Source organism: Sceloporus undulatus, chromosome 1, assembly GCF_019175285.1.
Source record: "Sceloporus undulatus isolate JIND9_A2432 ecotype Alabama chromosome 1, SceUnd_v1.1, whole genome shotgun sequence".
Classification (NCBI taxonomy): Eukaryota; Metazoa; Chordata; class Lepidosauria; order Squamata; family Phrynosomatidae; genus Sceloporus; species Sceloporus undulatus.
In genome coordinates, this window is record NC_056522.1 from 227,859,633 (window position 1) to 227,881,508 (window position 21,876).

At 38.8% G+C, this 21,876-nt stretch overlaps 1 protein-coding gene across 6 annotated transcripts in view; it reads left to right on the plus strand.

Moving 5' to 3' along the window:
* LRP1B (LDL receptor related protein 1B) overlaps positions 1-21,876 on the plus strand; it is a 1,051,820-nt gene that overhangs the window by 265,556 nt on the left and 764,388 nt on the right. For 5 of the 6 annotated variants that reach the window (XM_042437575.1, XM_042437584.1, XM_042437621.1 and 2 more), the window contains exon 2: positions 7,169-7,288. The exons of the other annotated variant lie outside the window; for it this stretch is intronic. In XM_042437575.1, coding sequence (XP_042293509.1) covers positions 7,169-7,288 — 120 coding nt within the window. The remainder of the gene's footprint in view (positions 1-7,168; positions 7,289-21,876) is intronic. 6 annotated transcript variants of the gene reach the window in all.

Here is a 21,876-nt window from a genome sequence, read left to right on the forward strand (position 1 = left end):
GTTTTATTTATAAACCGCTTTTCTGCAATGATCAAAGTGGGGTACAGGTAAAAATTGCAATGACAAAATACAAAATACAGAATAAAAATTGTAATACTTTTGCCTTTGATACCTACTTATACAGGCAAAATTATAATGACTAAAATTATGACTGTTCCTTTTGCTAACCTGCACTGCAATATTTTACATGTGTGCGCAATGCATATGCACAAAGCACAGTGGGCAATCTGCTACTCCATTATAACATGCTCTCTCACTGGAGAGTTTGTGGGAATATTCCATCCACATAGATTGGGTCAGTACCCAGGATCTTTGCCACCTGAACGCCAAACTGTTTATTGGTAGAACACCAGTCAGATGTAAATTGCATCTGCTGACTCAGAATATATATAAATCCTTTCCTGCACCCTTTAAATGTAGTGATGGCTTTTACAGATGTAGGTGTATGAGTGTAGCTTCAGTCAGCATGTCTATGATTTTTAAGAATCCTGCTAAAAATGGCTGCAAATTTGATAGTTTGTATCACATTTATGTGAACTTCATCTTTTGATCATATAATATCCACATAGAAAGAAGGAAATCTAGATCAAATCTTTCCACCTGAGCACCATCTTGCAAATCCATTAACAACATCTTCTTGAAAGTGATGGCCTAGCTAATGGAACACAAGTCTATAGATCCTATAGGTAAGCACTGAGCCTGCCAGCACCAGTGTATATGACAAAAGAGATTTTCAGATGGGCAAAAGTGATGGGAGCATAGTGGGATACTCCTGTCAATTTTGAGCAATTATGTAGAGATTATCAGATGACGTAGCATTACATTGAGGTAATCCCATCATTATCCCATGAATAAAGAGGAGTTTTCCAGCCACGTTTCATTTACAGGAGTTTCTCATGAATGAAAAGTATCTGGAAAACTATTATTTATTCACGAGATAATGACAGAATTATCGTGACATCACACAGCATTGTCTGATAATCTCCACGCAGTTGCACAAAACTGACAGGAGCATCCCGCTATGCTCCCCTTACTTTTGCCCATCTGAAAATCTCCAGAGACTACATAAAACAGTGTGCTTTAACTCTGGGAGAATAAGAAAGGAAAGAACACAGATTAATGTAAAAGGTGAAATAAACCAGGATCCAGAGCACAAGGAAAGATATGTGTTCTCTCCTTACCCTGTGTAGCCAACTGTTTACAACCGCTTTTTTTAAAATAAGGGGTGCACAAAATGAGAGCCATTATAGGTGTTGGACTAGGACTATGGGAGACCAGAGTTTGAATCTTCTTTCAGCCATGGTAACCCATTGGGCGACACAGAACAAGTTATACCCTCTCAGCCTCTGGATGTCAAATGTCCTCTGAATAAATCTTGCCAATGTAACCCTATAATGGCACATAACAATTATAGCAAAACACACAATGATTCATAAAGGCTTTTGGGAGGGATACTAGTTTGAAGCTGGATTCAGCCATTTGAAATTATTTTAATAGCACAAAGACTGTATTCAGTAAACTCTTTTATAAAAATATAACATTATTTTGGGGGGAATGAGAGAAATCTGTGCTGTCTTTACTTTTGCCTCACATAAGAAAAGTATATATGTGTGTGTTTCCTTTTTCTGTGCCTGGCTCTCATTATCCTTGAAATAGGTGATAAGATAGTTCTCTAGTTTCATATATTTCTTGGCTGATTCTTCCATTTACTTAGACATTTATGTTGCTATTCATAGGTTGCTGTCATGCGTTTCTGTTCATTATTACAGGCATTAGTCTGGTTGTGATGTATTTTGACTGACAGTTGAAATCAAGGAGGAAAGAAGGTATTTTATTTAAGAAATGATAAAAGTATGAACCATAATGAAATGTAGCAGAGAAGAAAGGTCTCTACCTTAATAGTTCATAGGCATGTGTGTCCTTCAGCTACCCTTATTCTTAGCTTTCTCAGAAGAATAAGTGATGTTTCTTTCTAACGCTTTCTAAAGCATTTTTTTCTAACTACATCCCCCTTTCCTCATACTTAAAACTTGGAGTATTTAATCCCCATCTTATATGGCAACAGAGACCAGTTCTATGAGCTATTTATTACTTTTAGAAAACTCTCATTGAATACTGAGTAAAAGTGCACATAGGATCAGACTGCTAGGCTGGTGTGTGTGTGAGAGAGTGTGTGTACGTGTGCATGCATGTGTGTTTAATATATCAATAAGCATATAGCAAGATTTCAATTCATGGAGAGATAACTAAATTTGCTCATAGTTCTTCAAGAGTAACCATAGTTTCTCTACCAATCTGAAATATCTAATGAGAAGAGAAAATGCAGGTTATGTTATAGAGATACAGGTTAAGCTACCAGGATGAGCTCACCAGCTAACAACTAAGATTGTGTATGTGTTTAATGTTAGGTTATTCAACAGATACTGGGTGCCATGTGCTCTGTGTTTAGCTTTGCTTCATGTGTTTTTGTTGTTGTGATGTTTTGTTTTTAAATTCTTTCTCCCTTTTCTACAAACGAAATTGGAAACTAGAAGGAGATGTGATCCTAGCCAGTAACAATGGTCACTAGCAATATTATATAAATGACCATGACACCTGTGGAATTAGATTCCACACATCTCTAGTCCAGATATACTAACTACATAGGAAAATATTATTTCATGAGAAAATTACTGCACTTTGAGTGCTGGGAAAGTACAAGATACCAGAATATACACTACAGCTTTGCTTCTATGTTTCAGTCACAGAGTACAATAAACAAGTCATAACTTTGAGATTTTTTGCATTAAACTGATCAGACCTCTGAATGAGGTGAACTGTCCTTTGCCATTGAATTTATATGAAGAAAAGAAGAAACTGTTGCTGCTGTTGTTTTAGTATGCAGTTTAGGATTGAAGAATATGCTTTGCATGCCAAAGGTCCCAGATATATGCCCAAGCATCCCCAGTTTGGACAGAGAATATGTTCTGCCTGGGGCCTTGGAGACACACTGCCAGTGAATGTACCCCAGGGACAGGAAACTTGGTACCCAGAGGGATTCCCTGGGCCCTTTCATACTATATAGTTATGGCACAATGGTGCGACTTTAAGAGCCTTGAGTCCATCCTGTGGAATTCTTGGATTTGCAGTTTGGGGTGGTGCATTTAGAATTTGCAACCAGACAGCTCTAGTGATCTCACCAAACTACATATCCCAAGATTCCCCAGCATGCTGCCATGACAGTCAAAGTGAAATTGTAATGCTAACTGTGTTAGTTGAAAGGACCTATATCAGTTTACACCCCCCATCAACTCCCTTCTTTTCTTCACCCCAATAGAAACTTTTCCCAGTGCTAATTTCCATGTAAAGCTACATTATTCTAGCTGGGGCAGAGGGGCAGCCAAGGATTGTCACCAAGTGTGTTCCATTAGATGGTACACAATGATGCTGGCATCCTTTGGGACCTCCCAGGACCTTCAAAAGATCCCAGAGAATTACATTCTCATTATGTACCATTTATCATAACATAGCCAGCAATCATCCTCAGCTGCCCCAATTCTCCTCCAGGCCACATATCCATGTCAAGTTAGGGGAGGCAGAAAAGTGGTAACTCTGGGCCGGGGAAGCAGGATTCATTCATTGAGTCTATTTAAAAATTGTGGGGAACCAAAAGAAGAAGTTTGAGGAGAATTCCCCTTGCTGAGGTTTTCCAACCCCAAGAATCCTGTTTATGTCCCCTTCACAATCTTCAATTTTTTTGTTCCTATATTACATAACAGAATGGGAAAAACTTAGGGGAAAATCCCATTAAATGCCTTAAGAATGCTCTTTAAAATCACAATTGAAAACAAATAAGGTTATATTCATTATATTCATGAAGTGACTTTGCTCTTATAATTTTTTCAAATGTAATTTAGATACATCTCTGGTGCCCCCACCCAAAAACTATCTAGTGGTTGCATTATATGTATGTATGTATGCATTTTTATTTCCAGGATTTATATCCCACCTTTCTCCCACAATGGGATTCAAGGCAGGTTACAATATATTACAAAGACAAAGCTAAAGCATTGATTAGAAAAGTTAAAAAATAAATTAAATACTACTAACATTAAAACTTAAATAAAAACAGCATCATTTAAAACAGTAACGATAAAGAAACATTAAAACAGCACACACTTTACTCCAATAAAATCTACCCAGCAAATGCCTGCCTGAATAAAAATGTCTTTAGCTGCCAGCAGAAAGAGAGCAGGGAGGGGGCCAACCTGATCTCCGGTGGCAAGGAGTTCCACAGTCTGGGAGCAGCCACCGTGAAGGTTCTCTCCCGAGTCCTCACCAACCGCACTTGTGAAGGTAGTGGGACTGAGAGAAAACCCTCTCCTGCTGACCTTAGCACTCAGGCTGGTTTGTATAGGAAGATATGGTCCTTTAGATAGTCTGGACCCAAGCTGTTTAGGACTTTAAAGGTCAAAACCAGCACCTTGAATTCTGACCGGAACCGAACTGGTAACTAGTGTAGCTGTTCCACAAAGGGAGTGCTGTACAAGCATTACTTGTTGCATAGTAGATCTAATTTGTAACATGTTACTCCCAAGCACTGATTTTTATCCTATGTTCCTATCTAAGAACTTGTAAACAGAAATACTCTACTACTATTAAGATTCTTCAGATGTAATATAGCATATCACTGCAGGTTGCATGTTGCTTTTATGGAGGCTCCAGGCACACAAAGCAACATTTATTCAGTAAATATTACATTTGGGGTTACACATTTACCTGCTGTTTCATTTCAGGTGTACACTTTAGCAATGGTACAATAAAACAGAATCTTTGGACTACTTTAAACCAAACCTTCTCCATGGGATCCATAATCCTCCATTTTAATTAACAAGCAGTTTGGTTTTGTTACAAAGGCAAGACAACATTTGCTTCTACTGCTCAGCAGTATATGTTGTTTTATTGTGTGTGTCTCCATGCAAAACATTACTTAGCTCTTCGGTTGAGCCAAGAAAATAGCACACTAGGTATTCGAAAGCATACAAACCGTTGATCTGCTTTGGAGGTAGATGTGCACTCATTTGAATATGCCACCATCAGTGCTTTCATAACCTGACCTTGAAAATAGCATATCTGTGTACAAAATAAAATAAATAAGGTGCTTATAACAAGCTGCTCCTGCGGGAATAATACATGACTATCCCTAGCATAGTGGAAAAATAAGGATTTTCTTTAAGGCTTTGATAGTGCTTTAACAAGCACACTAGAGGCATATTTTGCCCTGATTACACCAATTCTGTATATAACTGTCACCAGTCCAATCCTGATTAGGATGCTACAGGAAACACACACACACACACACACACACACACACACACACACTTCTATATAGAGGAGGGAATCCAGCAACTATAGTTTACATTACAAGCTACACCTTCTGAAATTCCCACTTCTGCGGTACTCCTAAAGGCACAGGATCTCTGTGTTCTTTCATATTTGGACACAAGGATCCTGATATGTTTTATCAAGTTGTTTAGTGGTTTTCTTTTTTTTAAAAAAATGTTTTTACCCAATACTCTCTTTATTTATCGCTCTGGTCCAGTATAAAAGTTCACAAGGCAATCTTCAAGGAAATTCTTGCCCAGGTTGTTTTTATGTGCTTTTAGGTGACCATGGCAATACTACCCTAGTGTTTCCTTGGCAATATTTATCTAGAGGAGGTTTACCATTGCTTTCCTCTAAGGCTGATGAAGTGTGACTTGTCCATGGCTGACCAACAATTTGAACACTGGTATCACTGAGTCCTAGTCCAACAAACCATTGCACCACACTGGCTCTCATTTTGTGCCCTGATTATTGAAATACTGTTCTCCTGGAGTCCTAGTTCAATACTTAAACCAATATATCATGCTGATTCACATGTTGCCACTAGTCAAATTGCAATTGATGGGAGTACTGCTTCACCATACTGAGGGAAACAAACTCTTCCGGGATTCAGAGGGTTGCCAGAGTTAAAACAGGAGACAGCTGGAAAACTGAAGAGACGTGTTGGGAATGAAGTAGTTAAGGATTTAAATTCTTACTATCAAGTTTCCATAACACACTTGCCTTAAGGCAATTTTCACCCACATCCTTCTAGTAATTATAGGTAAAGCTGGGGTGATTTTCTTGCATCCATCAACTTATCTGGAATCCTATTGATATGCCCTACTACTTTTCGGTGGAAGAATTGTGTTCTGTATTCACTAAATAATTGCAGCTCTCTCTATGCAACTGTCACCAGGTCATGTTGGCTTCAGACAGAGAGATAGACAAAATAAGGCTAGAAAAAGTACAGTGTACTAAGGGGCTCTCCAGACTGCCCCACAGGGACAGATTGGAGGCACCCAGTTTTCCTCCAGAGGGACGCAGCAGCAGCCAAACTGTGTGGTGTCCCTCTGGACCAAAAAGCACCCAGAAAAAATAGGTTATTTTTGGTGTGTGGGGATGACGTCATCAGTGTGCCATTGGCACACTGTGACACATCCACGATGGAAATGCAGAGCCCGGAGGTGTGGATATGGTGCCATGCTTGTGTTGTGCACATGTGCCACATATGGATGGCACCAAATAAAGATGGCATCGTCCATACATGTTAGGGTTCTGGAGCATGCGGATGCTGCATGCTCCGGAACCCTAAAATTGACCCAAGGATGGTGCTCCCCCCCTCTGTCTCGGGCCTTATTTTGCATGCAGAAGGTCCCACATTAAATTCTGGGTATTTCCAGGCAGGACTGGAAAAATTCCTGCAGAAACCCTGGAGACCACTGCAAGCAAATGTTGACAGGATTAAGCTCAGTGTAAAACAATGTGATATATTTCTGGGATGGTTCCATAAGCTATGGAATATGAAGTCCTTTTTCATTATACATGTATGGTTTTTGATGTATGTGATGGTGAACCTAGAATCATACTTAAAAAAATAATTGTATGCATGATTTTAACACATAAACAGTATTATAATTGGAAGAGTTACTCTACTGTTCCCTATAACTTTACAGTGTTTTAGATTTCATGCATACAAAATGGTTATTTTCATGTTTACCAACATGTATTTAAGGTCACATTTCATTTGATTGACACACTTTCATTTTCATTATCCTTTATCCATTAATGATTTCATTATTCATACTTTTTGTTTTGTTTTCAGAACATTTGTGTGATGTAGATGAGTTTCTGTGCCATGATCTTGTGACCTGTGTCTCTCAAAATTGGATCTGTGATGGAGAACCTGACTGTCCAGATGATTCAGATGAATCTTTAGATGTGTGTAAGTAAAAGGTTCACATGGTTTTACTTTGAACCATAGTATTTCTGATTCTGAAATTTAGTTATAAAAGGTAGATTCTTGAATGTGTGTGTGTTCCTAAATGAGCCTTCATGATGTACCTGGTTAAAGTCATTGTAGAAAAGCACATTGAATGGTATTTTGTTCATGTTTCACTTTATAATGAACAATGGCATCCAAGCATATGTTCCATATTTCCTTTCTGACCTAGAAGATCAGCTCCAGATGGGAGAAATGAAGGCAGCAAAGGAAGGGAAAAAATAGCATAGCAAATGTCATTTGCAACAAAAGTAAGAGGAACAGAGAAACCTCAAAGGAAAATAGAAAGGGAAAAATTGGGGGGGGGGGAGGTAATAGGTGAAAGAAGCAAAGAATGAAAAATGTCAGGGAAAGTTTTAATAAAATATGTTTAATCATCATCATCATAAAAAAAAAAATCTTGTTTTCTCTGTAGCTAAGAGCTATTGGAGAACAGAAAAGAACCCTCAGGCTTCTCTCCAGCTTTCTGGACTACTGATGAGATTATATTAAATCTTCATATTCCCTTGTTTCTTGAATGGGAAATAAAATGGTGAATTTTGTTTCATGTCCCCAAGTTAATCATTTAATGTATGAGCAGGTAGTAATAAAATTGCAAAGGTTTGGAGGTGAGTTGTCTGGTAGAAAAGGAAAGAAGGGATATCAAAGGCTAGAGGATATATAGCACTACATTTCATATGTCAGATAAAATTGATATAGAATTCTATATATTTCAGGCAGTGAGAGAAGAAAATGGAAACCTCTAAAAATGATTATATAATAGCCTATTTTTTTGTCATTTCATTGTTTGCAAGGTTCCTACTCTGCTCATAGATCAACAGGTGATTAAGTAACAGTAAAACATTTTAAGGATTTTGCAGGCCAGTTGAACCCAGCTTAGATGAAACGCTAGCAAGGAAACAGTGCAGGCCCCAAGAATTGCAGAAGGGAAGTCCCATGACTGATATCTACCGCTACTGCCCTCTCACTCTTCATAAGCCTAGATTCGCCACCCAAATGTTCTCAAGCACAGCTTTCTTTTACCATTTTAGCAAGAAGAGAAACATTTGTGTTGACAAGTTTTTTTAAAAAAAATATTAACTTATTGTTTTCACCCTCCAGCCTACCATAACTTTTACTTGTAACAGAGCTAGAGATTTTTTTTATTTTTGTTTAAAGGCAGGAGTGGAAATTTCAGCAATAGGCCATGCAAACAACATTTTGATCTTCAGCATGGGCCATGCAAACAACATTTATGGTTTGAATTTCTGGGTGATTTTCTGACGTGATTGTGATTTGATTTTCTGTATTGCAAGTAATTCTGTGGGGAAGTATGAGCTGGGGTGTTTTACTGTTAATTGTTGCTGTGGGTGACATTTTGAGTTATTGTACAATTTATTTGTTTGCCCATAAAAAGAGGGGGGTAGGAGTCTAGGGATTTGGGATAGTTGAGGTGCACAAAAGGAGTTCAGATAGAACCCAGGTCCTACTCTTCCTCCATACATTTGTTAAGGGCTAAACCACTGCCCCAGATCCTTCCCTAGCCTCCCAGGTTTTTTATTACAGGTTTTTCACAGATATAATATTCTTCAGTGTTAGCACTGCTCATATTGTCTTGATCATAGTCAAGTTCAAATAGTTACCATGTCTGTGAGTGGAATTAGTTTGAACAGGCAAAGGAGTTAATTGGTTAGGCCTAGCTTTGTATAGGTGGGGTTGAGAGAATGTGCCATGGAATTGGTGGCAGGCAGGGCAGGACATGTAGTACCTCCCTATATCTTGGGAGCATCATCCAGTGCAAAACATAATCTTCATATATGATCAGGATAATTGATAAACCATTATTATTTTAGTCAGTTACTGACAATTTGGGAGAAAAATGACATTATCAAACTAACTGGGCTCGATTCAGCTGAAGGAGGGCTGAAGTAAAGTAGCCTTTCCAGCTTAGCCATTCATTTGCAAGCCTGTCCCAGCCTGAGTGCTGTGTGTGAAAAAGTATGTTTTTCTATGCTGGGTTTGTGTCCATCTTCTTAAGGTGATGTATGCAGTACCTTCATCTGTATTAATGCTTTTTCATTTTCCTATCCAGTAGAGTTTGTCCATCCTAAATGAAGTTCCTATTTTTACCAGAGAAGAATACAGGCTACACACTCATCATTCATTCAAATGAGTTTGGCATCAGCATCAAATCCTTCTTATCATAGCCTCTTAAGTGAAAGTAAGCACTGGATTTAAGCTAGACAGACTCTACTGGATAAGAAAATGAAGACCATGGAGAACTAATACCTCAAACCATCATGCATTATACATAATCTGCCTTTTTTTTAAGGTGGAGCTTGACATGAGGAAACTATTACCAAACGTCCATATCCCAATGCCAACACCCCAATATCAGTAAAATTATGAGGGAAATATTCTTGACAAACCAAAAACAAAAAAATGACAGATGCTGCACTTTAGTTGTCAGGCTCAATGCTATGAGATTCTGGAAATTGTAGTTTTGTTAAACGTTTACCCTTTTCTGTCAGAGAGCTCTAGAGCCACAAGAAACTACAGTTCCCAAAACCCAATAGCACTGAGCATGGCAGTTAAAGTGGTGTCAACTTTTTTATTGTAGATTATAGATTATTTTTGCAGTGTGAATGCAGCCAGAGATGTACAGCACAGTCTTTTAAACTGAGGTATTATAAACTGATGCTTAGATATTACACCTATATTATTTTGTGACTTGCAATGGCATTTACTTACTGTAATTACAATAAAAGATTGACACAGGGATGGGCAGATGTTTACACACCCATCGCCAAACTAATAGTACATGCTTTTTACCTTGCAATGTCATCACTGGTAATGAGAAGCCCCCCCCCCCCCCCACTGTCATGTCTGAAGCAGAAACAGGCTGCCTGGCTGCACACATGTATCCAGGTGCCCCGTTTCCTTATCAGATGCAGCAACGGAGGACTGCTCAGTACCAAAACCTTTAAGGAACTCAGGGGCCCATACAAAGTCTTGTTACCCCAGGATCAGGCAATATTCTCTGGATCCAAATCTGGTCTTCCAGAGTTATGGCCTGCATTGTGTGAACTTGATGATGTGAGGCTGTGAGAAACAGACCTTTTGGCCTATGCAAACAACCCCAAATACACACAAACCTGAATCAAATTTTATTGTCTTGTGTGCCATTAAATCATTTCCAGTTTATGGTGACCCCAAGGCAAATCTATCATAGGGTTTTCTTGGCAGGATTTGTTAAGAGGTTTGCTATGGCCTTCCCCTGAGGCTGAGAGCATGTGACTTGCCCACAGTCACCCTGTGGGTTTCATGGCTGAGCTGGGAATCAAACCCTGGTCTCTAGATTCATAATCCAACACTCAAGCCATTAGGCCACGCTGGCTCAGTTTCCCCAGTCTCTTCCAATTCTATGATTCTATGATTCTATTATTAGGTTTCCACATTCATATCTGGAGTTCTAGGCCTTATATGATTTTTCACTAAGCCTATCATATCCTTTAATCCCAGGTTGCTCCACTAGTTTTTCATCACCATGCTTCAGCCTCTTTCATCCACCTTTCCCAACCATTATCCTTATTGTGTTCCATCACAATTCAGCCACTCTGTCTAAAGTCTCCTAAGTGTAGAAGTTTTCTTAGCTAAACTGACCTTTCACAACTGCTGTAGAAACCAAATTGTCTGCATTCTGTTGCTTACACGTTTTCCTTTGCTTTTGTTCTTCCCATGTTATCACCATATAGACATTCAACTGATAAGATCAGATGCCAGGTAAAAGTAAAAAAAAGTAGATATAAATGTATTGTCCTATAAAATGCTTTACCATCCACATAATTCTGTCCAATAGGCTGTGATTCTGCACCAGTATTTCCAAAGGTCAAAACAATTATGCAATCTGCTACATTGCCCTTTATCCACAAATGATAAAAATTATCAACTGCTGATCTGCAAGAACTTACTTCAACTCAGAGGTCTTTTTAGAAATAAATAAATGCAGCACTAAGTTGAGACAGCTAGACATTTTAAGTGTACTACTGGGGGACTTATTATCCTCAGGGTTGGTCCCATTATTGGGAAGAGTAAGGCGGTAACTTCAAGAGGCTGACTTAAGGTGCCATTTATTTACTTTACTGTTACAGTGTTTTACTCCCAATGAAGACAATTGTGGGATTTTATGCCTCAGTTGCCAAAATGACTTGATTAGCCTCGATTGCTGTGAAACTGACTAGCAGTGGGTGAAACAGCATTTGCTGTTTTCTTTTGGGCTAGCTGAAATATTGTGAGGTTGCTGGCTGTTATTCGCATAATGGAGTTGGAGTAGTCTCCTCACAAATTCACAATAAATTTAGAGGGGTTTTCTGCTACTAGTCAATTTAAGGAGACAATACATTTTTCTTCTTATACATGTAGGGTTTAAAATGAACAACCATACAGAATTTCCATCTAGGTCTGTACTTTGTCTAGGAATTACAGTACATGCAAATATTTCAGTATTCAAATCCAACCAGCTTGATAGAGCATCTCAATCAATGAAGGGACCAGAGCTTCATCTGGTGCACACTGGCATAGATGCTGTGAAGTTAATGAAACTAACAGAGGATTTGGCTCTGAGCATTTTTCAGTTGCACTGACAGAGTAATCTAAATATTTGCACTGAGCATGGCATGTGCATATTCAGAGGCATTATTTCCTGTGAATAATTACTCTATTGAATTTTGTTTGTTTGTTTTCTTTTTTCAGCAAACATTGCTGTGATCTTTCTTTCCCTTTTTTGAAATATCTAGGAAGAATATTAAGAAATAACTGTAAATGCAACAATGTCTATATTTTACAATTCACCAATCATATGTAACTACACATATGTTTCTTTACTTCCACTACTGCAGGCAACATTCAACATTCATGCTTCCTTTGCTAGCTTTCTTACCACTCATATTAGCTTTTGCTGAATAGCAAATATTTGCCTTTGTGGGCAGATGCTGTTGGATTTCGAGCTAAAAGTCTCACTAATAATTCTCTGAAATGCCAACTGCCTCAACAGCATTATTACTTCCAATTCTCAAATATACATGGCAGCCTTTCTTTTTTCTTTCTTTCCTCCTGGTTGATAATTTTAGTAAAGCAATCTTTTAGGGATATCTTTTCCCTTAGCAAGAAAGGGAGGGTGGGGAAGTGAAGGCTAAATTACCAACCCAAATGCAGATGATTTTGGTTTATATTCTAGACTGGATATGGTCTGATATATCAAGGACTATACTGAAAGTCCTAAAGACTAACATCTATATGAACATAAGAAGAGACATGTTGGCTAAAGGGGGCAGGAGAAGAAGGGCTGATCAAGTTCAACATTCTGTTCACACAAATGTCTATTCAGTTGCCTTTTCCCCCCGTTTGTAGTACTGGTGTATCTGGTGGCCTCTCAATTCCAGATGTTCCGGGATAACGCAGATTATCTTGATCCATTTCATTCTGTCTTCAGCCCTGATTATGGGACTCAGACAACTTTGGTCACCTTGGTGAATGACCTATACCAGAAACTGGATAGGGGTACCTGTCCCCTGTTGACTTCAACTCTCAGCAGCTTTCAGTAACATCAAGGATGGTATCCTCCTCTTGCTAGGATGGGACTTGAAGGCACTGTTTTACAGAGGGTCCATTTCTTCCTAGAGCAGTAATCTGAGAAGTAATGCTGATGGACTCTTGCTTGACCACTTGACCATGGATCTGTGGGATCCTTCAGGGTTCTATTTTGTCCTCCGTGCTATTTAACATAAATGTGAAACTGCTGGGAGATGTCATCCATAGTTCTGGGGTGCAGTGCCACCAATATATTGATAACACCCAACTTCTACTATTCCTTTCCAACTCACTTCAAGGAGGCTACCTCAGTACTAAATTGGTGCCTGTCATCAGTAATGGATGGGGGAAAACAAATTGAAACTTAATCCAGACAAGACAGAGGTGCTCCTGGTCAACTGAAAGACAGATCAGGGGACAGGAATTCAGCCACTATTGGAGGGGGTTATACTCCTCCTGAAGACAGAGGTTTGCAGTTTGGGTATACTACTGCTCATAGCTCTGAACTTGGAAGCCCAGGTTTCAGTGATTAACAGGAGTGTTTTCCCACCTCTAAAAATAGTGTGCCAAATGCACACATTCCTTCAGATGCCAGATCTGGCAACAGTAGTACAAGCCTTACTTATATTCTGTTTGGAATATTATGATACACTCTACATGGGACTTGCTTGGGAGTGTGTTTGAAAGTTATAGCTAGTTGAAAGAGCTGCAACCAAAATATTAACTGGAGAAGGTTACAAGGACCATACAGGTCCCCTGCTACAAACCCTCAATTGAGTGCTAGTTTCTTTCTGAGCACAATTCAAAGTGCTGGTTTTGAATTAAAAAGCCATATATGGCTCAAGTCCAGACTATATCCCTACATGAGTCTGCCTAGGCCCTGAGACCATTTTCTTTCAGTCCCATTGTCACAGGCATGAATAGTGAGGATGCAATTGCTCATTTTTCAGTGAGGTATCTATACCCATTTAGAAATTTTACTGGCTTCTCTGCTCTAGGGTTTATTTAATCCCTTATTTCTTTACAGAAGTATTTTTTGTTAATTGGAAATGGGTTATATTTCATTCAGTTATATTTTAGAAACGTAATTTTCTTTGGCAGAACCCTTTAGTTTGGTTTTTTTGTTCTTACATCTTGGTTTTTTTTGGCGTCAGGGAATTTTGTTGGTTAGCAAATCCAATGCCAAACATTGTTCCTGTTTCTCTCCCCAGGTCCCATAATCCAGTGGGGAAGAGCAGAGAACACTCTTTCACAAAAAGGTGCTGACTGATTATCAACCAAGATTTCACTTTCCCTCACTAACCTAACTAGGGGGGATGCAGTGGCTTAGTGGTTAAGATGCCAGTTCTGATTATTGGAAGAGCAGAAGGTTGGCAGATCAAGGCCCAAGTGCTGCATGATAGGGTGAGCTCCCATCACTAATCCCAGCTCCTGCCAACCTAGCAGTTCAAAAGTATGCAAATGCAAGTAGATAAATAGTACCACTTTGGTGCAAAGGTAACAGCATTTGACGCAGTCATTCTGGCCACATGACCACTGGAGTAGTCCTCGGACAACACTGGCTCTCCAGCTTACAAATGGAGATGAACACCACCCCCTGCAGTCGGTTACAACTAGACATGTCAAGGGACTATCTGTAACTTGACCAATAACTTATTAAAAGAGAATAAATACTTTTACTATTATCTAATTATTACAATTAAATGTTGATTTCAATAATTTAAATAAACAAATAAATAACTTTTAACATAACATACTTGTATATGAGCCAATATTTTAAAGCACCACCGAAAGGGAATTTTCCATTAGTAACAGAGTGAATCAGTGTTGTTGTTTGTTGTTGTGTGCCTTAATGTTGTTTCCAACTTATGGCGACCCTGAGGTCAACGTATCATGGAGTTTTCTTGGCAAGTTTTGTTCAGAAGAGGTTTGTCATTGCCTTCTCAGTATAACGTAGACAAAATACAATTTCCCCTATGAAGGCCAAGGAAAAAGCAAAATTCCTATGCGCCAAAGCCTGTATTGAACTCCTAACATGGTTTTTAACTCTGGTCTTCCAGAATCCCAGTCCAAGTCCTAATCCAGTGCTCAGACCATTACACCACCCTTGCCTCTTGGCTCTCTACACTGTATACTTTGACAAAAGTTACCTCCTAAGGAATAAACAGTGATCTCTATTTGCACATTGAAAAGCAAGGGGTATTTCTCTTCTAAAGAAATAATTTTAGTATAAGTCTTGATGGAGATCACTATAGAAATTTTACATTTACAATTTAAGAGCTACATGGATTCATATAGGGAAGGAACCATGAGTTCAGGCGGAATTGTATGTATTGTCCTATCTTCACTTAATATTCTGGTACTCAATTCAAAATACTCTATCCTGGTTTATGTGGCATATGATGTACAGACAGAAAGTCATTTTGTTGAATTCAAGGTGGTGGTGGATGCAAGAGCCCCATGGGAACAAGGAGTTATGCAGATCTCTGACAATTCTCAGCATTCCCACCAAGCTAAGAACTTTGAGAATGTTGTGGTTCTCTTCAACACAAATTTATATATTTCCATCTGCCTTTTGTACCTAATTATCTAATATATCCATGTGTGCAGGGCACAAACAGACTCTTATATTAACAGCTAAAATGATTTCTGTTGCAGTTACTCAGCAAAAGGGTTATGATGCACTAAGGCACACTTAAGCACAAACCTTCTGCTGGCCTTTCTCAAAAAGGTGAATTTCACCCTTGAGTGAAACCAAAAATAAATCAGGTTTTTAAACCATCCCCTCCCCATCCTGGGTGAGAGCAGGACCTATGGAGGTCACCTCCCCCACCACTAAAATGCAAACACTGCAAGGAGAAATGAGAACTACTCAAATCCCTAAATGAAGTCTAGAATTGTGCCGATACAGGCCTCTGTGACTTGCCAGGCATGCTTATTCCCAACAATTTATCTATCTTTGGGACTAAAATGTGCAGCTGTACATTTGGAAAGGAAGGATTTAGACTGCACCTTATTTTGCATCACCAGCAAAGTATGGTCATTGGGGAACGTCAGCTTTTCTTCCACTTTAGCCATGGTTAATTATCTTATGCCTCTTTTGTTTCCAGATCAGGTTTGCAGGGAGGAAGTTAATTTAACTGAAAGCTGATGGCAGCGGTTCACTTACTTGAATTCAATGCAAACTTCTACCTACAGTGCAAAAGAAGAATATGGCCCCTGAAGTATAGTGCCTGATGCCCAAATGTCAGGAATAATTAGATCACATTAAGGATTAATTGCTAGCTAAATTGCACTTTCTCTGCATTTGTGTGTGTGTGTGTGTGTGGCTATCCAGAGAAGCAAATTAAGCTCCTATAACTTTTAAAAAAGAGGGACAAATTAATCTTTTTAAAGAAACATACACAAATAAGTCATACCTAGACTGAAATATTTCTTCCCCCTTTTTTAAGCCTAGCCCTGGGGCAATGTTATTTTTTTATGACTCAGCTATTCATTTCCAACAGTACCAAGATTTATACTGGGAGTATTGGGTCAACCTATGGCACTGTAGGGAAGCTGTGTTTTGCATGACTTTTTGCCTCCCTAGGCAAAACTATTCATGTCTTTCTTGCTTTCCTCCAGAGAACAAGTGAATGTTCAAGTAGATTAGTTCTTTGAGCTTTTGTCCATTTGACTTCTTTCTTCTCTGTTTCCATTAAAGTTTATTTCCTTTGGCCTGTTCCCCCTGAGACAATGACACCATATTTTCATTGATAAATGCATTTAGATGGAAATTTGAGACATAGTGGGAAGCAAAATCAAGGCACTCCACAAAGCAGTGCATGGTGGGGAACCTTTGGCAATTCAGATGTTGTTGCAATTACAGTCATGCCTCACCATGTGTATGTCAGTTGGGGCTTTTGCAGGATCTAAGGTTCCCACCCCAGTAGTTACTGCAGACACAAGATGAGGGCAAACTTGCCATGGCAGAAACAAACAACTGGTATTGGTTCAGCAAGTGCTTCAGCTGTTCAAAAACCATTGCTTGCCAGTAGCAAAACTTTCACTAGAAACATTGATTCCTAGCATCAACATGCATCATCATTTATATCCCTCTTGTATGCATTCCCTCCTTCCACAACCAATGATTTATTCCAGGAGCAACACTTATCTTGGTTTGCCTATGAAAAGAGGGGTGAGTAGAGGTTTATCATAGTCTATAATATTATGAATTTATTTGGAAATATTCTGGTAGAGCATAGGTAAGAAATACTTAAGCAGTTCTACACACAGAAAATCCAGTGCTTTACATTGAACCCCCAGAGAATTCCCAGAATCCTCATTGAATCCCCCAGGAATCCCCAGAATCCCCATGTAGTACAGCATTTCCCCCCACATCTTTCTCTTCATTTGTTGAAAATAGTTTTTGTGCCCTCACAAAAGCCTTCCTCACCTGCTCGCTGTATTCAAGTGCTCCAGACTTTAGGATTTTCAGATTACAGAATATTTCTGCATCAGGAAATCTTCCTAACGCTTAAGTTCCATAGAGAATCATTAACTTATTTTGCCTAAAAGCATATTGATAGCAATGAGTTTGCTCACTGTAGTGGTATAACAATCTCAAAGCACTCCAGTGTCTGGAAGGTGGTATAAGTAAGGGCAAATATGGTCATAATGTGAAATCTCTCTCTTTCTCCACCTTTTCCCCTAATTTATATGACTCTAAAATGATCTATTTTAAAACAATGGAGGGTGAGAGAAATGCAGGATCAGAACAAGGCATGGAAAGGCAAGAAGATTTAATTTTTCAAATGTTTCCACTATGCAGTTTGCCCCATTCTCCAATTTTCCTGCTATAAATCTTACTGAAGTTTCTATATGCCCCTGGGAGTGTCACTGGCTGCAGTTATACCCTTAGGCAGAATTAGCAGCCCTAGGATGGTTTTGAAAAGAAAAATGATGTGGAGAGGGGGGGGAAAAAGGCTCAATCTTGTCTTGTCCCACGCCATAATCCCTAATCCATTTCAGTGGAAGACAAACAGCAGTTGCTATTTTTGAAGTAAAAAGGAAATTATGTTTATTTTAATTTCTAATATGACTCTTGCTATCAAGAAGATTTATTACATAAGACAGAAGGAATCCCATTTTATGCTGTTTTAATTTCACCTTATGTTTCTTTTCTTTTCCAGTCTTGTCATTGAAAGCCATATGCTCACATTTTGGTATTCTAGATTGTGGTTCCTTTGAGTTCTTTCTTTTTTTCGTTCTTTCTTTCATTACAAGTCTTCTTACTTCTGACAGTGCTATTTTCTGAAATTCCCATAACTTGTAGCTATCATTGCTGGTAGACAGCTATCCCTCGGTACTGTCATCAAACTGGGGGGGAGGGGAGGTGTACCCATTTTAAAAATCCATAAAAGGGAGGAAAGGAGGCATTTGCCAGGTTGGAGAACAAGGTACCATATTATGGCACCTTCAAAAGGTGACATTGTGATGCTTATTCAGAATTTGAAGTAGTAATCCTCACATGAATGTTGTCAGATGTGATGTGGAGATGTTCTTTTTGAGGGAAGTGACCCTTTAATTGCAAAGCATTTCCTCGGTTGACATGCCTAGTATAATTGAGTTTACTTCTTGTGGTTTCTGGTCTTGGAAACCTTGGTTTGGAAACTCATTAGATGCCAACCAACCAATTTTTGTTTGGAGCGTTATTGTCGTTTTTTGATCATGACTGAAAAATCAGTCCTTCTCCTACATGACATTTTATTCCAGTTACTCTAAATGGGATCTTCTGGCTCTTGTTTTCTGTTTCTTTTCCCCTTAAAAACTGTTTTAAAGCCAGGTTACCTAAGTGTGTCTAAATAATCATCTTTATAGCACTCTCCTTCAGCCGCTCCCCCACCTCTCCCTACCTTGCCACATTCACGATGCACTGCAGGAAAAAACTAGAAGAAAACATTTCCTATCTTTTCTATGCGCCAGGAGAAGATCATATAACTTTTAGCTGTCTATAAGTTTAGGACTTTCCTTGCTTATAGTCAAGGTACTTTATACTGGCAGTAGGTGTTCTTTCCCCTCTTGCCGTTCTGCTTAAGCTGCTACACAGGGAATATCATTCTTCTTACTCAAGAGAGACCACCAAAAGAGAATAAAGGGAGAATACTCCACATCACTTGTCTCTCTCTGTGTGATACCTGAGAAATACTCCAGAAAAGATGCTATTCCTCTTCCCAACTCTTTATGTATTTCCCTTTTTTTCCCATTAGGTTTACATTCTTGATCTCTAACAACATTTCTAAACATGCCAAAAACTTAATTCCTAAAACACAACGTTCTGGTGTTATTTTAAGGTCACTTCATATTCCTTTCTGTATTTTTAATGCCAGGTCTCCAAAAAAACAAAATCAGTCCCCAAAGTCAAGCCATCTCATCTTTTTTTTTCTAAAATAGAAATAGTTCTTTAACTCCACAAGTTCTTACCAAATGTTGCAATTGTAAACTACAGGGTCATGTTTTCAGAGTTAACTAAATATATCAGGAATGCTTCCCTATTCAAATTTAATTTTTGAATTTTATACAGAAACTGTAAGAACAGCATTTGCTACAACTTTTAGTTCTTCAGCTCCTTCAACATGTATCCTTTCTCTAAATCAACAGTGCACATATTTTATAGGCTTTTATTAAAATTGTTTATCAGTCTTGATCTGACTGGATCCATGATTGCTTCAGGAAATTGTTGGTACACTTTTATTATTGTGCACAGCCAGTAAACCTCTATGTATTGGTGAAACATCACAAACATCAAACAATATGATTTTGCACACACTGTAGTTTTATCAAAATACTGTTTCTGTGTTATTTTACAATGCACTGGAACAAACATGAAACTCAGGGTTGTGTGTGTGTGTGTGTGTGTGTGTGTGTGTGTGTGTGTGTAAAAGGCCCCCAAATAATCTTGCTGCAATTATGAAGCCAATCAGCTCAGAATGACTTTTTGTTAATGCATTGTGAGTACTGGTAAAACAGAAGGGAGAAAGATGCAAATCAGGTTGAGAAGCCTATTAGTTCACCAAATGTTATTCATCCCAAACTCCCATTAACCCCATCTAGCATTGCCAGTAGTTCAGTGTGATTGTAGTTTATTCCAGCAACATTTGGATGGCCAAAAGTTTGTTCAGAGTGGGGGTTACCATTGCCTTCCTCTGAGGCTTAGAGAGTATGACTTGCCCAAGGTAACCCAGTGGGTTTCCATGGTTAAGTGGAGGTTTCAACCCAGGTCTTTCAAGAGTCCTAGTCCAATATTCAAACCACTATACCATGTTGTCTCCCTGAACCTAATACACTTGCTGCATAATTCAAATCCATACTTGAGAATATTGTTATAGTACAAATTGCCTGTGTCTGATTATGTTACTAAATCAGATAGATATTGTTAAAACATTTTGAAAGGACACAAGCATGAAACTTATTTCTAGTGTCTGCTTTGACCTTGTTGGCACAAACAGATAATTAAACTATTTGTGGTAGGTAGATTTACAGATGTCAGTTCTATTTTGTGGTAAAATGATATGTTGAAAGGTTGTTGTTTGAGATAATACCACTTCACCTTCGGCCTCATTTACAGTTGAACCCATTACAAATGCTCTTATTATAATAATGGCATGTTTGGCCTTTAGACACTGCAGCATAAAGAATGCAGTCTATTTAAATAATGGTTAGATGTTATTCTTCATTCAGTACTTGGAGATGTGTTAAAGAGTAATGGCTGTTTTTCTTCTCAAAATTACTGATGAGAACCATTGTCATTCACAAATAGATAGCTTTCTCAAAGAAATGTGAAATTACTCTTTTAAAAAGCGGTGCTGCAATTTAAAATAGAGATTTCAATGTTTTATTAGGTGTACAGTATGAACTGGTATTAGCCAGTGAAAAGGTGTTTGACTGCAGACAAGAAAATAATACAGGACAAAAGATCTTATGCACAATGCATTATGTAGAAAGCATTGCATGCCTCATTCTATTGAGCAGTAGAGATTGAAATGAAATGCTGTTTCAAATATGTGGTATTGTACCTGAAGACATATGAAGAAAAACTTCAGATTACTTCTTGGGGAAAAAATATTCATAGCAGTGGTGCTTGTCTGTTAACACACACACATATATATATGGGCTGTGGGAAAGTATTATTCCATGCTTAAAGTTACATTTCACAGCATGAAAAGCGAGGACAAATATTTCTACATCAACTCTCTCATGAAGTTTATATATAACAACTTAGGGGCTTGACAGACCACCTCGAAGAGGCAGCGGGATGCCATTCCTTTCCTAGCCGGATTGGGGCCACGGCAACCTCATGTCGCAGCCCTGATCTGGACTTTTCAGGGCACTTTTTGTGCCCTCAAAAGGGTGCCATAGCCACGGCACCCCGGTTGCATTTTGTAGAGAGGCGGAATATAAATAAATTTTATTTATTAGTATTATTATGCTCCTTCAGTGCTGCATAGTATGGATGCAATGCCAGGGATGCGTCTTGATGCCATATGCCATATGCAGCAACACCCGATATCAAGGCGCCCTGGAGGGGCGGAGTTGGGCATGCATCATGAGGATGCTACGTTCTGACTCTATCCCCATGCCGGCCTTTCAGGCTGGTCTGTACAGGGCCTTAGTTGGCCTTAAAATGAACAATCCTTTTTTGGTGGTGGGGTCTATGGCCTTCTTCTTAATTGAGGATGAGAATTTGGTGACCATAGGTTGTTGGACCACAGCTCCCAGTATTCATTTCCATGGACTGTGCCGACTAAGACAGCTATGAGTTGTAGTCCAACAACATATGGATGGTCATCAAATCCTCATCCTTGTTCTAGATAGCGTTTGCCAATCTTTGGTCATCCAGGTGTTTGGGGTTTCATTTTCCAAAATTCTTGACTGCCATGAATTAAACTATTTGTGGTAGATAGGTCTAGGGCTTTTGGGATTTC